The sequence below is a fragment of the Neovison vison genome, chromosome 10 (genome assembly GCF_020171115.1).
Source record: "Neovison vison isolate M4711 chromosome 10, ASM_NN_V1, whole genome shotgun sequence".
Classification (NCBI taxonomy): domain Eukaryota; kingdom Metazoa; phylum Chordata; class Mammalia; order Carnivora; family Mustelidae; genus Neogale; species Neogale vison.
Genome location: NC_058100.1, coordinates 71,867,922 through 71,891,855, shown reverse-complemented (window position 1 = coordinate 71,891,855; position 23,934 = coordinate 71,867,922). Strand labels below are relative to the sequence as shown.

The 23,934-nt window shown below is 44.8% G+C and overlaps 1 protein-coding gene across 1 annotated transcript; it reads left to right on the top strand.

The window, feature by feature from the left end:
- The first annotated feature begins 17,926 nt into the window (after positions 1–17,926).
- On the top strand, positions 17,927–23,076 carry LOC122918805 (NADH-cytochrome b5 reductase 1). The gene is made up of 9 exons (XM_044267631.1): positions 17,927–17,982; positions 18,293–18,442; positions 18,565–18,637; positions 19,096–19,202; positions 19,443–19,572; positions 20,277–20,360; positions 21,274–21,359; positions 21,816–21,915; positions 22,256–23,076. The coding sequence occupies exons 1-9, from the start codon at positions 17,968–17,970 to the stop codon at positions 22,426–22,428; spliced, it is 918 nt and encodes a 305-aa protein (XP_044123566.1). The 5' UTR covers positions 17,927–17,967; the 3' UTR covers positions 22,429–23,076.
- The last annotated feature ends 858 nt before the right edge of the window (positions 23,077–23,934 follow it).

Genomic DNA, 23,934 nt, shown 5'->3' with positions numbered 1-23,934 from the left:
ACCACCCCTTCTGGAAAGTCCTGTGTGTTCTCATGGTGAGGTGTGGGACAGCAGTCAGCTAAGTCCTGACACCTGGGCTCTCTGGTGACTGGATCCTGAGGCTTGTCCCACCTGTCTTAAAAGGGGTATCTGCCCCTTACTTGTCTCCAGGGGCCTCAGGATGAACATCAGGGCTAATGTTCATCTTATCCTCAGCAGGAGGAAAAGAAGAAAATACTGTGGCAGCTCAGTAAGGAGCAAATCAGCTCTGAAAGCAAGAACCATCTGGTGACATTCAAGGACATGCAGAATCCCTCCCCTTTACCCCAAGATGCCAACTACAAATTCCTGGCTGGATCTCCTCCCCAGGAAAAGAGTGAGTATAGGGGAGGAAGAGGTCAGACTGGGACATCAGACAAAGTGTTCCTACAAGAAAAATGAGGATGGGTAAAAAGGGAACATGAGCTGGTGTCTGGAGAGGAAAGCGGGGTGCTCTGAGGGAGGACCCTGCTATGAAATTTGGTACAGTTTATAATGCTGAATGGACTTTCTTCACACTGGTCTCCCCCTTGAATGACTAACAAGTTGAGAAGTCCACAGTGACTGTTAAGTGACCTGTTAAGGAGCCATCCCATAGTGAAGTTCATTCATGCCCTGCCCCCTTGGAGGAGGTAGGGGTAAGACAGGATGGAAGAGCAGGAGAGGAGAGAAGAAGAGAGGGGAGGGGAGAGGAGGAGAGGGGAAGAGAGCTATGGGAAAATGCACTGGGTAGAGGAAGAAAAGGTTGGGTAGGTACTGATGAGCTGTACCCTAGATTGCCAGAACCCATGGGTTTATGCAGGTCCCTGGAGATCCTCTAATCCAGGTCTGTTTGATCCACAGTAGCTGAGATAAGTCCAAAGTCCTTCTGATTTTTCTGATTTCTGATTTTTCTAGATTACTCAAGATAGGTAACACAGCCTAATGAGGAACACAGACAAGACAATGTCCTCTGGATTCCAAGGCCAGAAAGAGGGAAGGAGTCACCATGAACTGCCTGGGTTCTCATCAACAAACAAGTATAACATCCCAAGATCTCCCATGATGGAGTTATTGCCCTACCTAGAGTTATGGCAGTCTTTATAGCAGTGGAATTATGATCATGGTGGAACTGACTTTGGATCAGATCTATACACCTGTCCTGGTCTGTTTGGGCTGCTATAACAGATTTCCATAGATTGAGTGCCTTATAAACAACAGGAATTTATTTCTCACAGTTTTGGAAGCTGGGAAGTCCAAAGTCAAGATGCTGGCAGATTGGGCACCTGGGTGGCTCAGTGGGTTAAGCCGCTGCCTTCGGCTCAGGTCATGATCTCAGGGTCCTGGGATCGAGGCCCGCATCGGGCTCTCTGCTCAGCAGGGAGCCTGCTTCCTCCTCTCTCTCTGCCTGCCTCTCTGCCTGCTTGTGCTCTCTCTCTGTCAAATAAATAAATAAAATCTTTAAAAAAAAAAAAAGATGCTGGCAGATTTACTGTCTGGTGAGGGTCTGCTTCCTGGTTCATAGATGACTGGATGCATCTTTGGGCAAAGAAACTCTCAGGTTTCTTTTATAAGGGCATTGATCCCATTCATAAAGGCTCCACCCCTAAGGCCTAATCACCTCCCACAAGCTCCATCTCCCAGTACTATCACCTTGGGGGTTAGGATTTCAACATATGAATTTCAGGGGACATATTCAGGCCATAGCAAGACCAAAATCTCCAGTGTGCCAAGGTTGAGACCTTGCTGAGGCAAAGTTTGCTTAGTTGGGATTCAGCAATGGACATTTAAAACATCTATGAATAAAACAAAATACCCTGAATCCCCTAGAACTATATGTAAAATTTGGTAGGAATTCATATGTGCATTTTTCCTAGAAGAAAATACTTTCATCACAGCATTAAAATACCATATCTACCTTTATATATTTATTTGAGAGTGAAAGAGATAGCAAGAGAGAGCAGGAACTGGGAGAAGAGGGAGAAGCAGGCTCCCCGCTGAGCAGAGAGCCCAATGTGGGGCTCAATCCCAAGACCCTGGGATCATGATCTGAGCTGAAGGCAGACTCTTACCCAATTGAACGACCAAGGTGCCCTGAAATTATTCCTGAATTTAAAAGGAAAAAAATACTTGAGTCTACCGGTTGCCTCTCACTAGAATATTTATTCCCTCACTTCTTTTTCTAAAGATTTTATTTATTTCTTTGAGAGAAGAGAGAGCATGAGTGAGGGGAGAGGCAGAGGGGATGGGAGAGAGATAATCCCAAGCAGACCCTCCAGTGAACACAGAGCCCAACAAGGGGCTCAGTCTCACAACCCTGATATCATGACCTGAGCCAAAACCAAGAGTCAGACACTTAAATGACTGAGCCACCCAGATACCCCAATTCTCCCATTTCATTAGAAACAATAACATCAGGGGCGCCTGGGTGGCTCAGTGGGTTAAGCCGCTGCCTTCGGCTCAGGTCATGATCTCAGGGTCCTGGGATCGAGTCCCGCATCGGGCTCTCTGCTCTGCAGGGAGCCTGCTTCCTCCTCTCCCTCTCTCTGCCTGCTTGTGATCTCTGTCTGTCAAATAAATAAATAAAATCTTAAAAAAAAATATATATATATATATAGAAACAATAACATCACAGAAAAACCATAAACACATCTGAAAAAAAATAAAATTCCCATGTTCCTTGCAATTTGGTTGACCAATAAAATGAAAGCAAAACTTTGGGGGAGATTTCCATTAAAAAATTCCAACAGAGGTTTAGTCAGCCGGCAGAAACCTTTTTTGCATTAAACTAATAATTCTTTATCTTGTTACTTTGCTTTGCTCTCAATCAGACGCTATTTATATTTTGTTCCAACTTTTCTAGCTGTCTTGCATAAGAAGGTTCAAATTACCTAAATTTCTATTATAAAAAAACTTTATGTATAACTTGAGAGCGCCGAATCCTAACCACTAGACCACCAGGGAGGCTTTTATGTATAACTTGAAAAGATCGTCAAGACACCCCATTAAATGAAAAATCCCCAGCTTCAATATAATATATACAAAATTATTCATGTGAAAAAATTCTATGCATTTTCATTCAGCATAATTATAAAAAGAAACTACAGAAGACTCTATTACTGGCAATTTGTCTATGAATCCTATAAAAACTCTCCTGATTAAAACAACTAAATATACTACACATACTACATAAAATTTGTTTTTAAATGTATCAAAGAAATGAAAAAAATATAAGAAATACTGAAAGACCAAAAAGTTAAACAAAAATAAGAATCCAGATAAGTTAAATAAGGACTTAAGCTGAATTTTGCCCTGAGGAAGTTAACCAAACATCAGTAACACTGACTGACCTCCATTTTTTAAATTTATTTTTTAATTTAAATTCAATTAATTAACATATAGTGTACTATTAGTTTCAGAGGTAGAGTTCAGTGATTCATCAGCCTTACTTAACACCCAGCACTCATTAAATCCAGTACCCTTCATAATGTCCATCACCCATTTGCTCCCATTCCCCCACTCTTCACCCCTCCAGCAACCCTCAATCTGTTTCCTATGAGTTCCATTTTTGACAGCTGTGTGGAGTGCATGAGCCTAAAGAAAAGGTCAGGGATACTTAAGATTTTGTGGATAATGGGAGACCGCCATGTAAATCTACTATACCAAACAACTACATCTCATCATAGAGAGCTGGATAGAGACAACTCCTCAGAAGGGAACAGAAATAAAATCACCTGTCTCAGTCTGCACCATTAGATGGGAAAAAATTTTTCCCTGATATTCCTAAACACAAGTTGTCCTTTATGGATTTGCTGTGACCCAAATTAACATAACCAAGTGCTCCCAAAAATCTCTGGCCAAGATTATATTTTTAAGGGCACCTGGGTGGCTTGGTTAAGTTGGTTAAGCGGCTGCCTTTGGCTCAGGTCATGATCCCAGGGTCCTGGGATCGAGCCCCACATCGGGATCTCTGTATGGCAGGGAGACTGCTTCCTCCTCTCTCTCTGCCTGCTTCTCTGTCTACTTGTAATCTCTGTCAAATAAATAAATAAAATCTTTAGAAAATAAATAAAAACATAAAATCTTTTTAAAAAAAGATTATATTTTTAAATTGGTCACAGTTCAAGTTGGTAGTACCTCCCAAGATTCTGGGAAAAGGCAAATGTAAATCTTTTGGAGGAATTTAGGACTCAGAGAATCCTCACAAAGTTCTAAAAAACAGGATCCTGGTAAAAATTCATAAAACCCACAAGGCACTATGATGCTATAATGAGAACGAGGGGGGGAAAAAAGCATAACAGAATCAGAGCTGAGAAGACTTCAAATATTGCAAATATCAGATACAGAATAAAAAATAACTTTTAGTATATTCTTTAAATTGAAGTTAGAATTGAAAATATGAGTAAAGAATAAATGACTAGATTAAGGACTGAGAATATTTGAAATACAGAACTTTTTTTAAAAAAACTTACTTATTGGGGCACCTGGATGGCTCAGTCATTAAGCCTCTGTCTTCAGCTCAGGTCATGATCCCAGAGTTCTGGGATGGAGCCCCACATCAGGCTCCCTGCTCCATGGGATGCCTGCTTCTCCCTCTCCCGCTCCCACTGCTTGTGTTCCCTCTCTTGCTGTGTCTGTCAAATAAATAAATAAAATCTTAAAAAAAAAAAAGAAATTAAAGGGGCGCCTGGGTGGCTCAGTGGGTTAAGCCACTGCCTTCAGCTCAGGTCATGATCCCAGGGTCCTGGGATCAAGTCCCGCATCGGGCTCTCTGCTCAGCAGGGAGCCTGCTTCCTCCTCTCTCTCTCTGCCTGCCTCTCTGCCTACTTGTGATCTCTCTCTGTCAAATAAATAAATAAATTCTTTAAAAAAAAATTAAAAAGAGATTCTCTCTCTTCCTCTGGGCTCCCACCACCACCACTCCCCATGTGTGCACATGTACACACACACACACACACACACACGCTTGCTCTCTCTCTCAAAAGAAAAGAAATAAAGGAAGAAAGAAAGAAAATACTTGTCAGCTTCTGATGTGGAGAAATGAGGACACTTGTGCTGCTAGCGGTGGTGTAAACCAACACAACCACTTTGGACAACGGGCAGTTTCTACTTCTACTATCTACAAACACCTGTGTACCTTCTATATACACAACAGAAATACAAGTACACATGCTACACGAATGTATATGGGAGCACTATTTGTAATAGCCACAGATTAGAAACAACCGAAATGTACATCAATGCATAAATAAGAATGCATTAGAATGCATAAATAAGTTTGATTTTGCCACACATTGGAATACTGCTCAGCAATGAAAACGAACAAACTGTGACTATCCTAACAACATGGAAAAATCCCCAACACATTGCAAAAGAAGCTAGTATGAAAGAATACGTACTGTATTATCCCTTTTATATAAGTTCCTAAAATAGGCAAAACTAAAGTTGCATCTGAGTAGTAGTTACCTCTGTGAATGGGAGTGAGTATGGAGGCTTCTGAGTTGCAAGTGACATTCTACTTCTTGATCTGCGTGAGTATGTTCACTTGGTGAAAAGTCATGGATATCTGTCTGGTTGCACGTCAGGGGTGAAGATCTGATTCCATTGAACTTGAGAGGAGTGGGAGAGGGGAAATTGGACACAGGAAAACTAGGAACAGCTCTTTGAAGGAGTTTTGCTGCAAAGGAAGACAAAAAAAAAATCAGGAGATAGTTGGCAGAGCAAATGGAGACAAGAGAAGTTTTCTTTCTTTTTTAAGAATGCTGATGATAATAACCCAGCAGAGTGAAAATTTAATGATACAGATGACAGAAAGAAGAATTGCTAGAGCCATGTCTTCTTCTTCTTCTTCTTCTTTTTTTTAAGAGTTCATTTATTTATTTGTCAGAGAGAGAGAGAGCCACAAGCAGGGGGAGCAGGAGAGACAGAAGCAGGGAGCCCAAAGGGAAACTTGATCCCAGGATCCTGGGACCATGACATGAGCCAAAAGCAGCTGCTTAACCTACAGTGCCACGCAGGTGCCTGAGAGCTTTCATTTTTTTTTTTTTTAAGATTTTATTTATTTATTTATTTGTCAGCAAGAGAGCTCAAGCAGGGGGAGCAGCAGGAAGCAGAGAAGCAGGCTCCACTGAGCAGGGAGCCGGATGTGGGACTTGATCCCAGGACCCGGGATCATGACCTGAGACCAAGACAAACGCTTGCTTAATGGACTAAACCACCCAGATGCCCCAAGAGCCTTCATTTTTTATTGCACCTCATTAATAGCCTTTTAGATTTGAAATTTGAAATTGGTTAGATTTTAGTTCTTTTATTTCTCCAGAAAGAGAATCTCTAATATCTTCTGTGTTTTTTTTTTAAGCCCAGCTAGTATCCTTATAATCATCATTCTGAACTCTAGTTCCAACATCCTACTAATGTCTGTACTGATTAGGTCCCTGGCAGTTAGGACTACTTCTTGCTCTTTTCTTTTTCTTTTTCTTTTTCTTTCTTTCTTTTTTTTTTTTTTTTTTTGAGGTGAGTTTTTCCATTTTGTCATTTTGTCCGGAGAAGAATAGGTGAATAAGAGAACAAAATGCTACAAGAGTAACAACAATCCCAGAAAAATATACACAAAACAAATCAGAACAGACACAAAACCAGAGGGAAAAGAAAGGGGAAAAAAAAGAATATGATCAGGCTGGAAAATAGAACAGAGCCACACCCTAGATTTGGGGTGTCTTTAGGTCTGTTAAAAGAAACTGCCTCCCAAAATTTTAAAGAAAGAAAAACGTATCTACACAAAAAATAAGGTTAAATACAATGAAGGGATAAAATATGACAGTAAAAATGAAAATTTTAAAAAGATTTTTAAAAAGGATAAGATGTTGATTGAAAAAGGAAATAAGAAAAATTCAAAAAGAAAAAGAGAGAAAAAGAAAAATAATGAAAATTGAAAGAAAAAAAAAACTCTGAAAGACTAAAGAATCATGAGGGGAAAACCATGAATTCTATGTGTTGTATTGCCCTAGCATTGGAGTTTCACAGTTCTCATTGATCCATGGACTTGGTCTTGGCTGGATGTTCTTGCTGTTCTTCTGGGGGAGGGGCCTGTTGCAGTAATTCTCAAATGTCTTTGCCCGAGGCGGAATTGCACCACCTTGCCAGGGGCCAGGCTAAGTAATCTGCTGGAGCTCACTCTCAGGAGCTTTTGCTCCCTGAACACTTTCCGTAGAGCTCTGGAGGACAGGAATGAAAATGGCGGCCTCCCAGTCTCCAGCCCTGAGGAGCGGAGAGATCAGGCCCCACTCCTCAGTGCACCCTCAGAGAAAAACACTCAATCACTCCCGTCTCCCTGTCTCAGGCCATGCTCCGAGCTCACCCGGCCTGGGAGCACTTCTGTCTCTGGTGCACAGCCCCCTCTGGAGTCTCCAAACCCAGCAGATTCCTGCCCTGTGCTCCCAAGCCACTCCTCCTAGAGGAGGAAGTTGTGGGGGGAGGTCTCCCCAGATCTGCTGCTTGTTGGGTCCCTGCCTGAAAAGCAGTGGCCCGACTACGCCTCGGATCACAGTTTAAGGTAACCCCTGAGCTGAGAGCCCCCGCCTCGGCTCCGTCTCTGCAGCCGGCTGCCCCACTCTGATCCCTGGGAGCTCTGCCACACTCAGATATCCCAGGTCTTTCTGTGACCCTGTAGGTCCTGGTACCACACTGTCCCCTTGAGGGCTCCAATCCTCACTTAGCCATTAGAGTGACGTCCCTCATGGGAGCAGACTTCTAAAAGTTCTGATTTTGTACTCCACTGCTCTCTCACTTGCCCCAAGCCGGGCCCTCCCTCTGAAGTCTATCTTCCTGTGTGTCACCTTGGATTCACTTCTCCATGTTGGGCTGGCAGGAAGGGCTTACTAAAGATGGCAAAAGTTCCCGCCACAAGACCTGAACTTGGACAGGAGAACAAAGGCCCAAGCAGGAATCTGAGACCCCCCACCCCGCCCCGGGCTCCTGTGGACCAATGGGATCCCGATGAGCAGGCGGGATATCCAAATAAGGGAAACTTGCCAAAAGACCCCTGAGCTTCCTCCGAGACACTTTAAAAGCCCCCTCCTCCCTGCCTTGGGCGCGACTTCCGCCACTCTGCTTTCCAGAGTCGTGGAACCTCGCCCGAGGGTGCCCACCTCCTCCCGGTGCAACTTTCTCGGCTCCCCTTCACCTGGGCCCTGAAACTTCGCTGGAGAGCGTTTTTAATAAATCTTGCACCCACTTTGCCTGGTGTTGTATTTATCTCACCGGAAAAAACTTTACACTCCATACGTCCTACCTTCCAGAAAGTGGTCACTTTTCTGTTCATAGAGTTGCTGCTACTCTTTTCTTCCATCTCCTGCGGAGTTTGCAGGTGTTCAGAATGGTTTGATCACCATCTAGCTGAATTCCTGGGACCAGACTGAAATTTAGGTTTCCTTCTCCTGTGCCATCTTGCTCCTCCCCCATCTGATTTTAGTAGTATTATTTAAAGGAAACCCCTAATTCTTTTGCAAAAATACAATATAACCACTACCTGTATCTGTCAGCTCACTCACCACTTCTCCCTCTACCAGCCATCCTGCACTGTACTCACTCCCCAAAATACCATTTCTGCTTTATTCTTTGATGAACTACCATGTTCAAAGGGGCATGAAGAACTCAGACTTGTTTCATACGATTGTCCTTAGCAAAGACAGATCTAGGCACAGTATCGCCCACAATAAGGAGGTGGTAGGCAGAAAAACAAAGCGTACAGAAATAATAGTGGGGAAAAAAGAAAGAATTGATCTGTCATTTCCAGAGTGCTTTCTGTGCCCATGGAAAACGTTGATTCTCTGTGAATATTGGCTTCTTACCCCCAATCTGTTTCTGCCCAAGAAAGATACACTGTAAGTCTAGGAGATACGGAAACACTGGCATAGCATTCCTGGAGGACTGGGGGCTGTTTTAAATAACAAAAAGTGACAAAGACCAGAACTAAGGTAAAGATAAAATGAGGTTGTAAGGGCCTGGTTAGCCAGAGGGAACCATTTCCTTGTGAACTTGGATTGACCCTGCCCCTCCCAGAGGAACTTAACTGGCAAACCCCAGATACAGGGGTGGGCCATGCCAGATGGAGACATCAAATCAGTGGGGCACGCATATATTTACTATGGTAAATTGAAATTCAATTGGTCACCCATATTGCCCACTTAGCATGACTGTGCAGTTTTCCCTGTGTATTGCAATCTCATTGGCCACCTGTGTGTGGGCCAGGCTCAACCCCACCTCAATAAAAGTTAGTCTGTGAGGCTGGGAAGCGTGGTCGTTGGGAGCAGTGTGGTCATCGTGGTCGCCGGGGAGTGGACTCACTGGGGAGCAGCGCGGCCAGAAGGGTCGTCGTTGTCATCATCGTCATCATTGGGTAGGGTCATCGTCGGGTAGAGTCATCATCGGGAGCGTTGTCGTGGGGTAGAGTTGTCGTCAGGTAGCGTTGTTGTTGGGTAGCGGAGTCGGGAGCAGCAGCGTCGCCTCTTGTAAGAGAGGCCAGTCGGTTGATTTTCGATGCTTGGCCAGAAATAAAGCTTTGCTTGACTTTTGCTTTGTGTCAGTCTCATTCCTTTGATCACGGACCCTAAAAGAGGTAACAAACAAATGTTCGGTTTTCTTTCTCAGTCCCATTCTACCCTCACTGTAGAGGTACCTTCTTCCCAGCCTCCCTGCATTCCATGGTTCTCTGACCCTCTCTTCAACAGTGATTCTCAACCAGGAGTGATTTTTGCCCCCTTCCCCACCAGGGGAGCTTTGGCAACGTCTGGAAATATTTCTAGTTGTCACAACTGGGGGATGCTACTGAAATCTAATGCAAAGAGGCCAGGAGTACTCCGAAACAAACCACAGCAGATGGAACAGCCTTGACAACAAAGAAAGATCCCACCCAACATGTCAACAGTCCCACATTGAGAAGCCAGTTTTCCAATGAATCAGACGCAGCATACCTGACTAGTGACCCCACTTTTATTTATCTTTTTTTTTTTTTAAAGATTTTATTTATTTATTTGACAGAGAGAGATACAAGTAGGCAGAGAGGCAAGCAGAGAGAGAGAGAGGAGGAAGCAGGCTCCCTGCTGAGCAGAGAGCCCGATGTGGGACTCGATCCCAGGACCCTGAGATCATGACCTGAGCCAAAGGCAGCGGTTAACCCGCTGAGCCACTCAGGCGCCCTTATTTATCTTTTAAAAATACTTATTTATTTTAGAAAGAGAGAGGGAGTGAGAGCACAGGAGGGAGGAGCAAGGGGAGAGGGAGAAAGAATCTGAAGCAGACTCCTTGCTGAGCATGGATCCCAATGCAGGGTTGATCTCACCTGAGACCACGACCCTGAGATCACAACCTGAGCTGAACCCAAGAGTTAGAAGCTTAACCAACTGCATCACCCAGGTGCCCCAAAATGACACTACTTTTAAACAATTTTTCAGAAGCAGAAGGTGTCAAAAGTATGTAAGGAGAAATGGAATTATCACATAGCAGACATTATTTTAAAATTATTTTAGCCACAAAAGGCAAAAACCACTAGCTCAGTGAGTAAATCATGGAATGCACAAAATGTATCTTTAAAAAATGTCTATAAAGAACAGAATTTATGAGTGTGAAGTTTTAAGGAATTTCTACTAGGATTTCTTCTAACTTCATGATTCTTTACATTTGAATTATGGTGTTTTGTCAAATATAAGGTTTTGCTTAGGATTTGTAATACAAAGATGATCTGAATCCTTGAAGGGACTGTGTCTATACTTTAATTTTTTTTAAAGAATTTATTTATTTATTTGACAGAGAGAGAGCACAAGTAGGCAGGGAGGCAGGCAGAGAGAGAGAGGAGGAAGCAGGCTCCCTGCTGAGCAGAGAGCCCGATGCGGGACTCAATCCCAGGACCCTGGGATCATGACCTGAGCTGAAGGCAGTGGCTTAACTCACTGAGCCACCCAGGCGCCCCATACTTTAATTTTTTTTATTTTTTTTTATTTTATTAAATTTATGGTTCATTTTAGCATACTTTAAAAATCTATGAATTTTTCAAACCCTCTCCACTCAGGATTCTGCCCCTACCACTCTACAAAAAAGCTCTTGTCAAGATTCTAATGACCTCCTGGTTGCAAATTTTGAAATTTGTCAGCATGTAAAACCATGAGGTTTTCAAGGACTGAGCCCTGGATCATTTCAATATGAAGAGGCTGAGTAGATGAACGGGAGCCAGCAAAGGTGAGCAAGAAAGAGCAGACATAGGGATCGGAAGGAAAGCAAGTGAGTGTGACCTGACAGAATTACTTTCAGCCCTTTTAACTGTTTCTTCTGATGTTTCTTTGTATCCATATTTCCGAATACTATACATACACTACCATTGTTTGATTAGCTTTATATACAATTCCATGCCGTGACAGCTAAGGTGTTAACCCTTTCATGCTACTCCGCAAATAGACACCTATCCTTTCATTCTTCCAATGTAGTTTTCTCCACGATCACATTCTGATGCTTAGGTGAAGTGTTCTCTGCTGAACAAATCATTGGCAGGCAGTCCTCCAAAGCATTTCTATATAACTTGGGCTCTCTTTTCTTTTCTAGATTTTATTTATTTGTTTGACAGACAGAGATCACAAGTAGGCAGAGAGGCAGGCAGGGGTGGGAGGCGGGGAGAAGCAGGCTCCCTGCTGAGCAGAGAGGGATCTCAGGACCCTGGGATCATGACCTGAGCCAAAAGCAAAGGCTTTAACCCACTGAGCCACCCAGGTGCCCCTTCAGCTTTCTTTACAAGGATATTTGTACAGCAAATAGACTTAGAAGTTAGAGCTAGTGTCTTCTGCCACAACAGAGGGCAGATTTGTTTTAAAAGACAGTAACTCTCTCTGGAGAGATTTAGAGACATAGTACTCCAGAGACACTGCAGAATAATAAGGTCTCCTTTCCCTCCTCAGAGATGTTTCCTAAACCTGGATAATACAGATAATGTCTCCCAGAAGGGCAAAGGTTGGGTTCGCTAGCAGTCCCTTCATAAGACTGAGAACTTCTACAGTTTAGTGTTTCTCAGCTGTGACATAAATCTGCTGTTTTTCCCAGGAAGAACTTGAGGCAGGGAGCAAAGGGAATTATTGCATCATGAAGTCCAGGCTACCTACTGTGTCATGGGAAATAATAGTTTCTTTGTTTCCTTAGCAACTGCATTATGGCAATGTGGCAAGGCAACCTAGCAGCTACGCTGTGCTTAGGGATTGCCTGATTGTTTGATTTCACAGTAGAAATCTGTGATTATATTTTCTTTTTTTTTTTAAGATTTTATTTATTTATTTGACAGAGAGAGAGATCACAAGCAGGCGGAGAGTCAGGCAGAGAGAGAGAGAGAGAAGCAGGCTCCCGCCAAGCAAAGAGCCTGATGCAGGGCTCGATCCCAGGACACTGAGATCATGACCTGAGCCGAAGGCAGCGGCCTAATCCACTGAGCCACCCAGGCCCCCCTGTGATTATATTTTCTTTCACGTATAATTTTTCCTTGGAGCTAGTGGTTATCTCTTTTATTATTTGCACTATTGTAGGCACTCAGGATGCATCAGTAAGCAGACCGAGATGGCTACCCTTGTGGAGCACATATACTAAAGAGAGAGAGGCAGTGAGCAGAATAAGTAAGTGTGAGGCAGGGAGATCACAGGGGTTTGAGTAAAGGGGTGACATGATCTGACTGAAGTTATGAAAGGATTACTCTGGCTGCGGTGTCACAAGGACATTATAGAGAAATAAGGACGGAAACAGGGTTAATTGGGATGCTTCCATAGGCATTCAAGCAAAAGAAGACCATTTAGACTAGAGTGGTGGCAGTGGAGGTGATGAGAAGTGGCCAGATTTTTTTAATACATTTTGAAAATCAACCTAAGAGAATTTCCTGAATGACTGGTTGTAGGGTTTGAGGAAACAGAATAACTCCACAAAGTTTTTGACCAAATCACTAGAAAGATGGAGCTGTTTTCCACTGAAATAGGAAAGAAGTTTTTATATGTCTTTTAAGGGAATTTGGTAATTTTCTCATCAGGGCCTTGCCCCTTTTCGTTATATTTATTCCTACATAGTTTCTATTTTCTGTTGATATTAATATATTAAACTGTTACTATAATATTTATACTTCATAGTTATCAATTATAACATAATGGACTTTTGAAAGATTTATTTATTTGAGAGAGACAGCATAAGCAGGGGGTGGGCAGAGGGAGAAGGAGAGAGACAAGCAGACTCCCCGCTGAGCTTGGAGACCCATATGGGGCTCAGTCTCGTGACCCATGACGCCATGGCCCATGGGATCATGACCTGAGTAGAAATCAAGAGTCCAGTGATTAACCAATTGAGACACCCAGATGTCCCTTGACTTTTTAGTATTTTAGTTTAATCTTGTATCTAAAAATCATCTTAAATTTTCTTGTTATTAATAATAGCTCATTGATTCTCTTGAATTCTCTATGCAGAGGAACACTCTATGCCTATAATGACTGTTTTGTCAAGGTTGGTTCTTCTTTCTCATTTATTTTTCTTGTTGCATTGGCTAGAACAGAGATTGGCAAACTATGGGCTTCATGTGAAATATTTCCTACTACCTGTTTTTGTAAATAAAGTTTAAGGGGAACACAGTCACTTTCATTCATTCGTGTGTTACCTGTGACTGCTTTTATGCTATAACAGCACAGCAGAATAATTGCAACACAATTAATTGCAAAAATAATTGCAACTATATGTCCTAAAATATTTACTATTCAACCCAAACAGAAAAAGTTTGCCAGGGTTTGGGCTAGGATTTCCAATACCATATTAAATAATAGCATTGATTGCAGATACTCTAGCTTTGTTTCTGATTAATGGAAATGTATCTAAAATATGATATTTGCAATACAGTATTGATGTATGATCTTTACCAAGTTAAGGAAGTTCTCATCTATTCCTAGATTCCTAAGAATTATAGGGTTGAATTTTTTTTAAAAGATTTTATTTATTTATTTGACAGAAATCACTAGTAGACAGAGAGGCAGGCAGAGAGAGAGGGGGAAGCAGGCTCCCGGCTGAGCAGAGAGTCCAAAGCAGGGCTCAATCCCAGGACCCTGGGATCATGACCTGAGCTGAAGGCAGAGGCTTAACTTACTGAGCCACCCAGGTGCCCCAGGGTCAAATTTTATTAAATGTTTTTTCAGCAACTAATGAGATGATCATGTGATCATTCTCCATGAATCTGTTAATGCAGAGAATTTTATATAGATATTTCCTTTCTTAAAATTCCTGAGATAAATCCAACATGATTATAGTTTATTGTTTTTGGGTTTTTTTTAAATAATTGTTGGGGCTTGGGTGGTTCAGTTGGTTAAGGGTCTGACTTCTGCTCAGGTCATGATTTCAGGGTCCTGGGATCAGGCCCCATGTTGGGCTTCCTGCTCAATGGGGAGTCTGCTGTCCCCTTCTCCTGCCTCTCTCTCAGCTTGTGATCTCTTTTTTTTTTCTCTTGAATAAATAAATAAATCTTTAAAAAATAACAATAACAATTGTTGGAGGGCTGCCTCGGTGGCCCAGTCAGTTAAGTGTTTGCCTCTTGGTTTCAGCTCAGGTCATGATCTCAGGGTGGTGAGATCAGGCTCTGTGCTCAGCATGGAGTCTGGATGAGATTCTCTCTCCCTCTCCCTCTGCCCCTCCTACTCATGCTCGCTCTCTCTCTCTCTCTCAAATAAATGAATAAATCTTTAAAATTAAAAAAAATTGTAACTGTTGGATAGGGTTGCCTGGGTGTCTCAGGCTGAGTCCATTGAGCATCCAACTCTTGGTTTTGGCTCAGGTCATGATCTCAGGGTTGTGGGATCGAGCCCTGCATCAGCTCCCCACATCAGGTTCTACACTTGGTGCTGAGTCTGCTTGAGATTCTCTCCCTCTGCCCCCCCACTCTCTCTCTCTTACCCCATCTCTCGCAAATAAATGAATAAATAAACAAATAAATGTTGGGTATAATTTGCTAATATTTTATTTATTAATTTTACACTTATGTTCATAGAGATTGAACAAAAATTTTCCTGGACTAGAGGTTTTTACCCAGACAGAGCTCCCTATCTGAGAAGGAGTAACAGAGCTCCCTGATAACAACTATTCACCTTCTTGCTGATCAGTAGGACCCCCTGTGACTTATTATGATTCACCCAGGAATATCTATAGACTTAGACATCACTGTGCTTTTTAGATACTGGACCTCAAATACCTTCTACAAGTAAGTTATTATAGTGTTAGGAGTATAGCCTTGTTTTGTCAGTAAATAAATTTGTAAGGGGGTAAAAAAGGCAAGAGAGAGAGAGAGATGGAGGAGAAATCTATGCCTTTAAAAATACCTAAGAGATGTAAACATATCTCAATGTGAAGACCTTATTTGGATTCTGATTCAAACAACACATTTTAAAAATGTAAACCAGAGACAGTACAGGAAGTAAAAAACTACAAAGCACTATCTCTAATGAATATGGTTTAAAAATTATCAACAAAATATTAATCAAATACAATAATACATAAAAAGAACAGTGCACCAGAACCAAGAGGGGCTTATCCTTGGAAAACAACACTGGTTCAATATTAACAACAAAAAACCCAACATAATCCACTATATTATAATGTAAAGATGATCATATCAATTGATATAGAATAAAACATTTGGCAAGGTTCAGCATCTATGCAAAATAAAAACTCTTAGAAAACTAGGAGTAGAAGAGAGCTTCCTCAGCCTCATAAAGGGCAGCTACAAAACAAACACCTACACCTACCTACCACCACAATTAATGGTGATGGAGTACTTTCTCCCTAAGATCGGGAACAAGGCAGTACTAGGAAGTACTAGTCTGTTCGATAAGGCAAGGAAAAGAAAAGGCATATAGACTGAAAGGAAGAAACAAAACTATCTCTATTCACAGATGACATGATTGTATAGAAAATTTCAAGAAATCTACCAAAAACAAAACAAAACAAAACCCTTAGAACTAGTGAATGAGTTTAGCAAGATCACAGGATACAAGGTCAACACATAGAAATCGATCTATTTCTATCTAATAATGTACAATTAGAAATCAAAATTTTAAGAAGCAATGACATTTAAAATAGCACCCTTCTATTATGGCCTGAATTGTGTCACCAGCCCCCTCAAAATTCATATATTGAAGTCCTAGCCTCTAGCCTCAGAATGTAATTGTATTCAAAGATAGTCTTTTTTGGGACGCCTCGGTGGCTCAGTTGGTTGGACGACTGCCTTCGGCTCAGGTCATGATCCCGGAGTCCCGGGATCGAGTCCCGCATCAGGCTCCCAGCTCCATGGGGAGTCTGCTTCGCTCTCTGACCTTCTCCTCGCTCATGCTCTCTCTCACTGTCTCTCTCTCAAATAAATAAAATCTTTTTTAAAAAAAGATAGTCTTTTTTTTTTCCTTATTATTAACATATAATGTATTATTTGTTTCAGGGTACAGGTCTGTGATTGATCAGTCTTACACAATACACAGTGCTCACGGTAACCCTCCCCAATATCCATCACCTAACCACCCCTCCCCTCACAACCCCTCCTCTCCAGCAACCCTCAGTTTATCTCCTGAGACTAAGAGTCTCTTATGGAGATAGAGACTTTAAAGGGGTCAGTAGGGTGGGACCTAATCCAATACAACTAGTGGCACTATAAGGAGAGGAGATTAGGAAACAAACACACAGAGATAAGACCTTGAGTAAATACCGGAAGATGTGTATCTACCAGCCCACGTCAGAGACCTCAGAAGAAACCAAGGGCAAATGTCAGTCTTGTTGGGAAACTGTATATGAGAAAGAATGGCCATCTTGGCATCCGGGGGCTCTCAGCGTCTATTTCTGACTCCTCTTGTCCCATTTTGCTGCCAACAGAACTCAGTTCTAAAACCCTATCAGGGGCGCCTGGGTGGCTCAGGTCAGGATCTCAGGGTCCTGGGATAGAGTCCCGCATCGGGTTCTCTGCTCAGCAGGGAGCCTGCTTCCTCCTCTCTCTCTCTGCCTGCCTCTCTGCCTACTCGTGATCTCTCTCTGTCGGGTAAATACATAAAATCTTAAAAAAAGAAAAAAAAACCCTATCAGTGCTATCTTCTGAGCCATGATAGCAGCTGACATCTGTCAAGTATTTTGCTCTAACAGGTAGTACACTAGGCACATACCTCATTCAAGCCTCACAACAACCTTATGGACTAGACAGATGGTAGTATACATCCATTTATAGACGAGGAATCCCAGAGAAGTTAAATAAGGTCACAGAGCCCGGACGTGCAACAGGCGAGATTCTTATCCAATACAGTCAGCCTCCAAATTCCAAAACTTTGACCCTGAGGGTAGGAGAACCCCGATCAGGACAAGCTGGATTTGGACCCAAAGGAAGCTACTGAGCAGCGCAGATGGCCTGGCGCTTATAAGCATAACCAGTCAAGGGGGACCGGAAAATGAAGTTGCAATGCCACACGGTTCATTCCTGAAAGAACCCCCACCAGACTGTGCAATTCTGTTGCAATTCATTCTGTTGGAAAACTAAGGTAATTAATTTCAGCCTTTCCTTCTCGACTGTGGGCCCATCTCTGGCTCAATGCCAGACAGCTTTCTGTTTAGTTTCCGCAGACTCAGTTTTTCCAATCCTCCCCACCCTTGGTGTGGTTCTACATTTGACGGGTCTCCCATCTTGTTCGGGAAGAGTAGATCGAAATAGCAGGGACGGAAGGCTAGGGAGGGGAAGGAGGAATGGAGCTGCGGTCTTAAAAAATTCTTGGATTAATCCATGCCCCGCGGCCCCGAGTCTGGGAGCGGAGTGGTAGAGCGCAGAGCCACTCCGCCGTCCGAACGCCCCGCCCCCACCGGGCCCCGCCCTCACCGGGCCCCGCCTCCTGCCCGCCCCGCGGCGCATTGTGGGATCTGTCCACCGGCCTGGCTGTGGAGGACGCGGTCTCGGAAATGGGCGTCCAGCCGGTGAGACCCTTGCTCGCAGCCCTGCACCAGGGGGCTCCGGCCCCATCTGGTTGTGGGAACTCCGCTCCGGACCAGGGGCTCTCGCCGCCAACCCCACCCTATAGGGCGCTGCACCTACCCAGGATGCCGGGGTCCCGGTACCGCACAGTCGAGCTCGGGACCCTGCTAAGGTTACCCTTCTGGCCCTGACAGGCTCCCGCGCTGGAGCTCGGGATCTCTATCCCTGGGGCGGCTGGTCGTACGGGGCAGTCATCACCCACTCCCCGGCTCTTCCCCAGCATGATGGTCACGCTGCCTCCTCTACCCACAGAGCCCAGTCCTACTGGCCTCCATGGGGGTGGGGCTGCTGACTCTGCTGGGCCTGGCTCTGGGCTCCTACTTGGTTCGGAGGTCCCGCCGGCCAAAGATCACTCTCTTGGATCCCAATGAGAAGTACCTGCTGCGACTTCTAGACAAGACGGTAAGTTGTGAAGGAAGGAGCCTGGGTAGGGGGGGGACTATTCACTGTGGTTGGGATGCCCCGGGGGACTTCGCAGCACCAGACCTGCCTGGTGAAACTTGTGTGTCATGCATCCCCTCCAGACTGTGAGCCACAACACCAAGAGATTCCGCTTTGCCCTGCCCACCGCCCACCACATTCTGGGGCTGCCTGTGGGTAAGGAAAGTGTGGAGTGGGCTCCTTTCCCTGGTATCCTAACAGGGTAATTCCCGTTCCCCACCCAGTTCTGCATCCATCAGGTACCACTGACCCTTGGACCACTCCAGGGTGTGGCTTCTGTGCCCCCAGACATCCTTCACACACCAGTTCTTCCAACTCCCTGCAGGATTTGTTTATCCCTCCTCCCCCTGAGCAAACACTAATTTTTTTCTCACTGCCCAGACCCTCAGTTCACCGGCCCTTCCTGGCAGTAATTGATGAGTTTCTCTAATGGGGGGCTTATGAGGGATACAACTGGTGGCCCAAAGGGTCACCTCATGCCTGGTAGCTCATTGGAACCATGCTAGGAAGCAAGACATCCTTATTCTCTCAAAACTCCTTAAGTATTTTGAAAGATAACAGGAATGCCACTCATCTATAAGCAGCCTTTATGTAGCTCCCCACGTGGTCCCCAGGCAAACATGTCTACCTCTCTGCGCGGATCGATGGCAGCCTGGTCATCAGGCCATACACTCCTGTCACCAGTGACGAGGACCAAGGCTACGTGGATCTTGTCATCAAGGTAAGGGGGTGGGAAGGAGCCCCGGGAGCTCCTTATCCTTCTCTCTCTGGCATTTGTAAACTTTCAGGAGTTGTTTGATAGCAGGAGACATGTGTCCTTTGGGCATATGATGAAAAGTATGTGGACTGGGGAAGATAACACGTGCGTAATTCCTGCCCCAGCTTCAGGGAGGATCCCCCAGCAGGCAGCTCAGAAGTCAGTGATATTCCAAATAAAATATGTTCCATCCTGTTTTACCAGGTCTACATGAAGGGCGTGCACCCCAAATTTCCTGAGGGAGGGAAGATGTCTCAATACCTGAATAGCCTGAAGATTGGGGATGTGGTGGAATTTCGAGGGCCAAGCGGGTTGCTCACTTACAATGGAAAAGGTAATGGCCACTCTCCTCCCTAAGCCTGTCTCCCACTTCTCCAGTGCCTGTAGTCGTCTTGGCACTGTGTGGCCATGCGCATGCGTGTATGTACGCCCATGGGGAAGGCCCAGAGCCACCCTTCCTTTAAACACAGCACTGATATGATAGGCATATTTCTCAGCTCCATTTGCCCCAGTGATTGGTTCCCTAGCTACTGGAATTCACCAGCCATGACTGCTGTGGAGATGCCTAAAGCAAACCCATGTCTCTGTTTCCCCCCCCTCAGGAGATTCACTTCTTGGGCTGAGCAGTTCAGATAGTTGGAGATAGCTTTTTTCATCCCTGCCCATGGGAACAGCTTCATGCATTAGCAAGCCTCCAGAGCTGCTCTGTGCCACTTGGGAAAACAGATTCCCACCTGGCCCCATGCCTGTCGCGCTCACCAGGGAGTGACCCTCTGCCAGAAGCAGCTAATGACTCGCTGGGTGGCCCTAAACTGACTGGGACTTAATAATATGGGACAGATAGTCCTGACCCCATTGTCCCTCAAGTATATTATTGTCAGGGCTGCTCAGATCAAACCTCCACACACCCAAGCTGTGGGATCCAATTTCGTAGCAGCTGCTGAACTGGCCTGGGACATGTTTTCAGTTCTGTGTTTGTTTTCTTATTTTCCGGTATTGCCTTTTTTTCTTCCACCCTCTCTTCACTTGACTTTTCAGGGAGTTTTAGCATTCAGCCAAACAAAAAGTCTCCACCAGAACCCCAAGTGGTGAAGAAACTGGGGATGATTGCCGGCGGAACAGGTGACTGTCACTTGAGGGGCTGTTCTCTCCCACCATTGTTAATTGTTGCCATAACACCCAGGTGACTCTTAGAAGGTTTGGTAATCATAGCCAAGATGTTAATCAGGGGGTTCCTGGCAATGCCTGGAACTCCCCAGTATCAGAAAAACAAAATCATAATCAGGTAGAAAGCAAATAATAATAATAATAATAATTAACAAATAGAATGAGAAATAAATCATCTGGGCTCTCCCAAGACCTCCAGTTGAATGAATCTAATAATCTTTAGGTGAGAATGGAGAAGCAGCTAGAAATAGGGTAGTCAAGAAGGAAGAAAATGAACAAACATTGGACATTTCTCATTAGACATGATGCCAGTCACCTTATATGTGTATCTATGAAGTAAGTACCAGTCTTCCCCGCTTACAGATGAGAACAGTGGAGGTTCAGAGAGATCGAATGGTCTCCACAGGGCTAAATAATAATGGGCAAGGGCAGGATTAGTATCTAGCTCTGTCCAGTTCCAAAGCAAATGCTCTCTACCCACAAGCCTGGTGTTCCCGAAACTTCATCATTGAATCAGTAGGTACTCATAGTTATCTGTGACATTGGAGTCCTAGCCTCTAATAGATTTTCAGAGGAAGAGTCTGAGATAGGTTCCTTAGTAGGATTTTAACAGTATAATCTCATGTGAATAGCAAGCATGACCTCAGTTCACCTACCGGGTACAAAGTTGAGTGTGGGGTCAAGGGCATGTCTGCCCCGGAATGTCAGTGCTGCAGGACACATAGCAAGACAGAGGATTCAGGTACTAAAGGAAGACGGAGCAGAGCGGTGAAGGAGTAGAATGAAAATGAAAGGTTGATCAGCTAAGGCATGGGGACAGGGGAGGGGCTGCGGCCATCTCATCTCATTGTGGGCTGTCTGTCGGCAGGAATCACTCCCATGCTACAGCTGATCCGGGCCATCCTGAAAGACCCTGATGATCCAACCCAATGCTGTCTGCTTTTTGCCAATCAGGTTGGTTTACTTTTGTCAGGCCTCAGTCTTCTAAGTTGTGGTAGAGGCTGAGAGGTGTGACCCGGGCAGGCACAGCCGGTCCAGTGTCAATTGTGGCCTCTGCCCAAGGACCGCCCCCCCTTCAAGGGAGAGGACCCTCTCCTGCCACAAGGAGGACAAAGCACTGAGCCAAACTCCTTCCCTGGCCACCAAGGGAAAATGAAAAGAAAACGTACAAAGAACCTAGTTCTAAGTGTAGAAAGCTGCTTCTTGAATTTCCTTTGTTAAATATTCCATTTTTATTCCTGTGTGAGAGCTACTCCCCTCTCCTTCCCCACATGCTACCTCTCTAAATGCCTTGCTTCTTCCTTATAACTTAAGCTTTTTGTTTTCATCCTGGTTGGAAAGTTGTTATAGCAAAGAACTTCTTTCACATACACCTAAGGAGGTTCCTAAAGTCTTGGCTTCCCCTTTCAGACTGAAAAGGACATAATCTTGCGGGAGGACCTGGAGGAGCTGCAGGCCCGATATCCCAAACGCTTTAAGCTGTGGTTTACCCTGGATCACCCCCCAGAAGGTACCTGCCCCATTTCTGGACATCCTCCAAATCAGGGCCTTCTCCCCCTGGGGATTTCAGTTAAACCAACCCTGCCTGACATCACCAAACTCCCAAGTGTGAGGGAACAGACTTCGTGCCTCTGCTGAGCTCTTTCCTTCTGGTTCCTGTTTCTGGGGGGTAGTGGCAGGGATGGCTGTGAACCTGAAGCAGACTCGGTATACCCACCTAGCTACTGCTACAACTTGATCCTTTCTCAAGAGGCTTTACCCAGGACTCACCCCTCCCCACCCTATGGTCCCCGACCCCCTTGCCAGCCTGAGTCTGTAGTGTCTGCCCTCTTCTTGCCTTTGTATTTCAGGTTGGGCCTACAGCAAGGGCTTTGTGACGGCGGACATGATCCAGGAGCATCTGCCGGCCCCAAGTGATGACGTGCTACTGCTGCTCTGTGGGCCCCCCCCGATGGTGCAGCTGGCCTGCCATCCCAACCTGGACAAACTGGGCTACTCCCAGAAGATGCGATTCACCTACTGAGCATCCTGCTCTCCATGGTGCTGTTTACCTGGTCCTGTTCCCTGCAGTTGTCCTCAGTCAGTACTCAAATGCTCTAAGTCCCAGGTTACTTTCTTGACAGTATCAGCCTTCTTGTCTTACTCTGCAGTAGAAATATGGATGCTACCTGCAGGGACCACATCTTTGTAGCCATGGAGGAAGGCCAGGGCTGAGTAGTTCCCTGGAAGGACCCGCAGATCTCCCTGTAATAGAAGGTCCAGGTCAGGCCCACAGAGCAGTTTCTTCCACGGGTCAGAAAGAAGGAAGCATGTGCATTCGTTCCAAAACTAGCTAGTTCCTTGATAGCATCACACTGGGTGTCTGTGATGAAAGGAACAATCTGAGTCATGGGTTTTACTTAATATTTGGTGCTGAACCCAAGCAGATTCTGCATGTGTGAGTGCAAATTGAGTGGCCTTACATAGTCTCATAGCAATTGCAGGAAAGGAGGAAATGATTTCTTTAGGCCTCAGAAAAGGGAATCTGAAATAATGTATGTGTGTGTCTGTCTCTCCCTGCCCCTGCCCAGGCTGGAAGGAGATGACTACCCACAGTCTAAGGCAGCCGCTTATGGCAGAAACCTCTGGCTATGCAAATAAATGGGGCTCAGGCCCCTGTGTTATACCTAAAGGGTTGTTGTGTTTGGGGTCCTTGTTTCTAAGGCTTTTCACACCTGGGAATCCTGGGAGGAAGCCTTTCCCAGCACAGAATTTCTCCCAGGCCTTCCAGAGAACCTTTGAGCAGTAGAGCCATGTGCTGAAATCTGACCAGCCACCAACTCGGGGATCACTTAACAAACAGCTGCCTCAGCAGAGCCAGAAGATTGGCTTCTCCCTGGAGGCTTTTATGGGTGGGGGAGGAGAACACAAGTTAGAGGGGATGCTTTTTGAACCCAGGTATGATCACAGTGGTCCCTTGGTTTGGCCACTCTTTCCCTGCCTTCTCTTGGTCCACCCTTCCCCTTCCTTCACTATACTTCTATTTTAGGGTATCTGGCAAGCAAACTAAAGTATTGTCTTTCTATTTGGAAGAGACACTTTCTCCTTTAAATAGTAACCTGATATCACCAGCCCCAGATAGACTTGTTGGTGCCTGGAGAGAGTTGGCCTCCCCCAGGCCCATCTATCCTGACTGCCCTTCTCCCAGGGTTGGACCAGGGCAGTTCCTCAGATCTTCTTTGTTAGTCTCAGTAGGACAGAACAATGAATCAATCCCAGGAGGAAGGTCAACATTGCTTCTCTGCATGGAATATGTGTTGCTTTCCCTGGGGCCCCAGGAGAAAGGCTTGTGGGACCCGCAGAATTCACCCCTCCATAAAGTGGAGTCATCAGTGAATGCTGTTACTAGTATGCCATCAAACATTTCATGATCAACTAGAATGTGTAGGCCACTGTGCCTCATGAGACACACTTGTTCACCTCACCTCCAAAAACAAAGATCTTGCATTGATTGTTGGGCTCAAATAGTGAAGCAGCCCAAAAAAGAGAA

Coding starts and splice junctions, on each gene's coding strand:
- LOC122918805 (XM_044267631.1), top strand. Junction 18,443..18,564: donor TGCGACTTCTAGACAAGACG/GTAAGTTGTGAA, acceptor CATCCCCTCCAG/ACTGTGAGCCACAACACCAA. Junction 20,361..21,273: donor GATGATTGCCGGCGGAACAG/GTGACTGTCACT, acceptor GTCTGTCGGCAG/GAATCACTCCCATGCTACAG.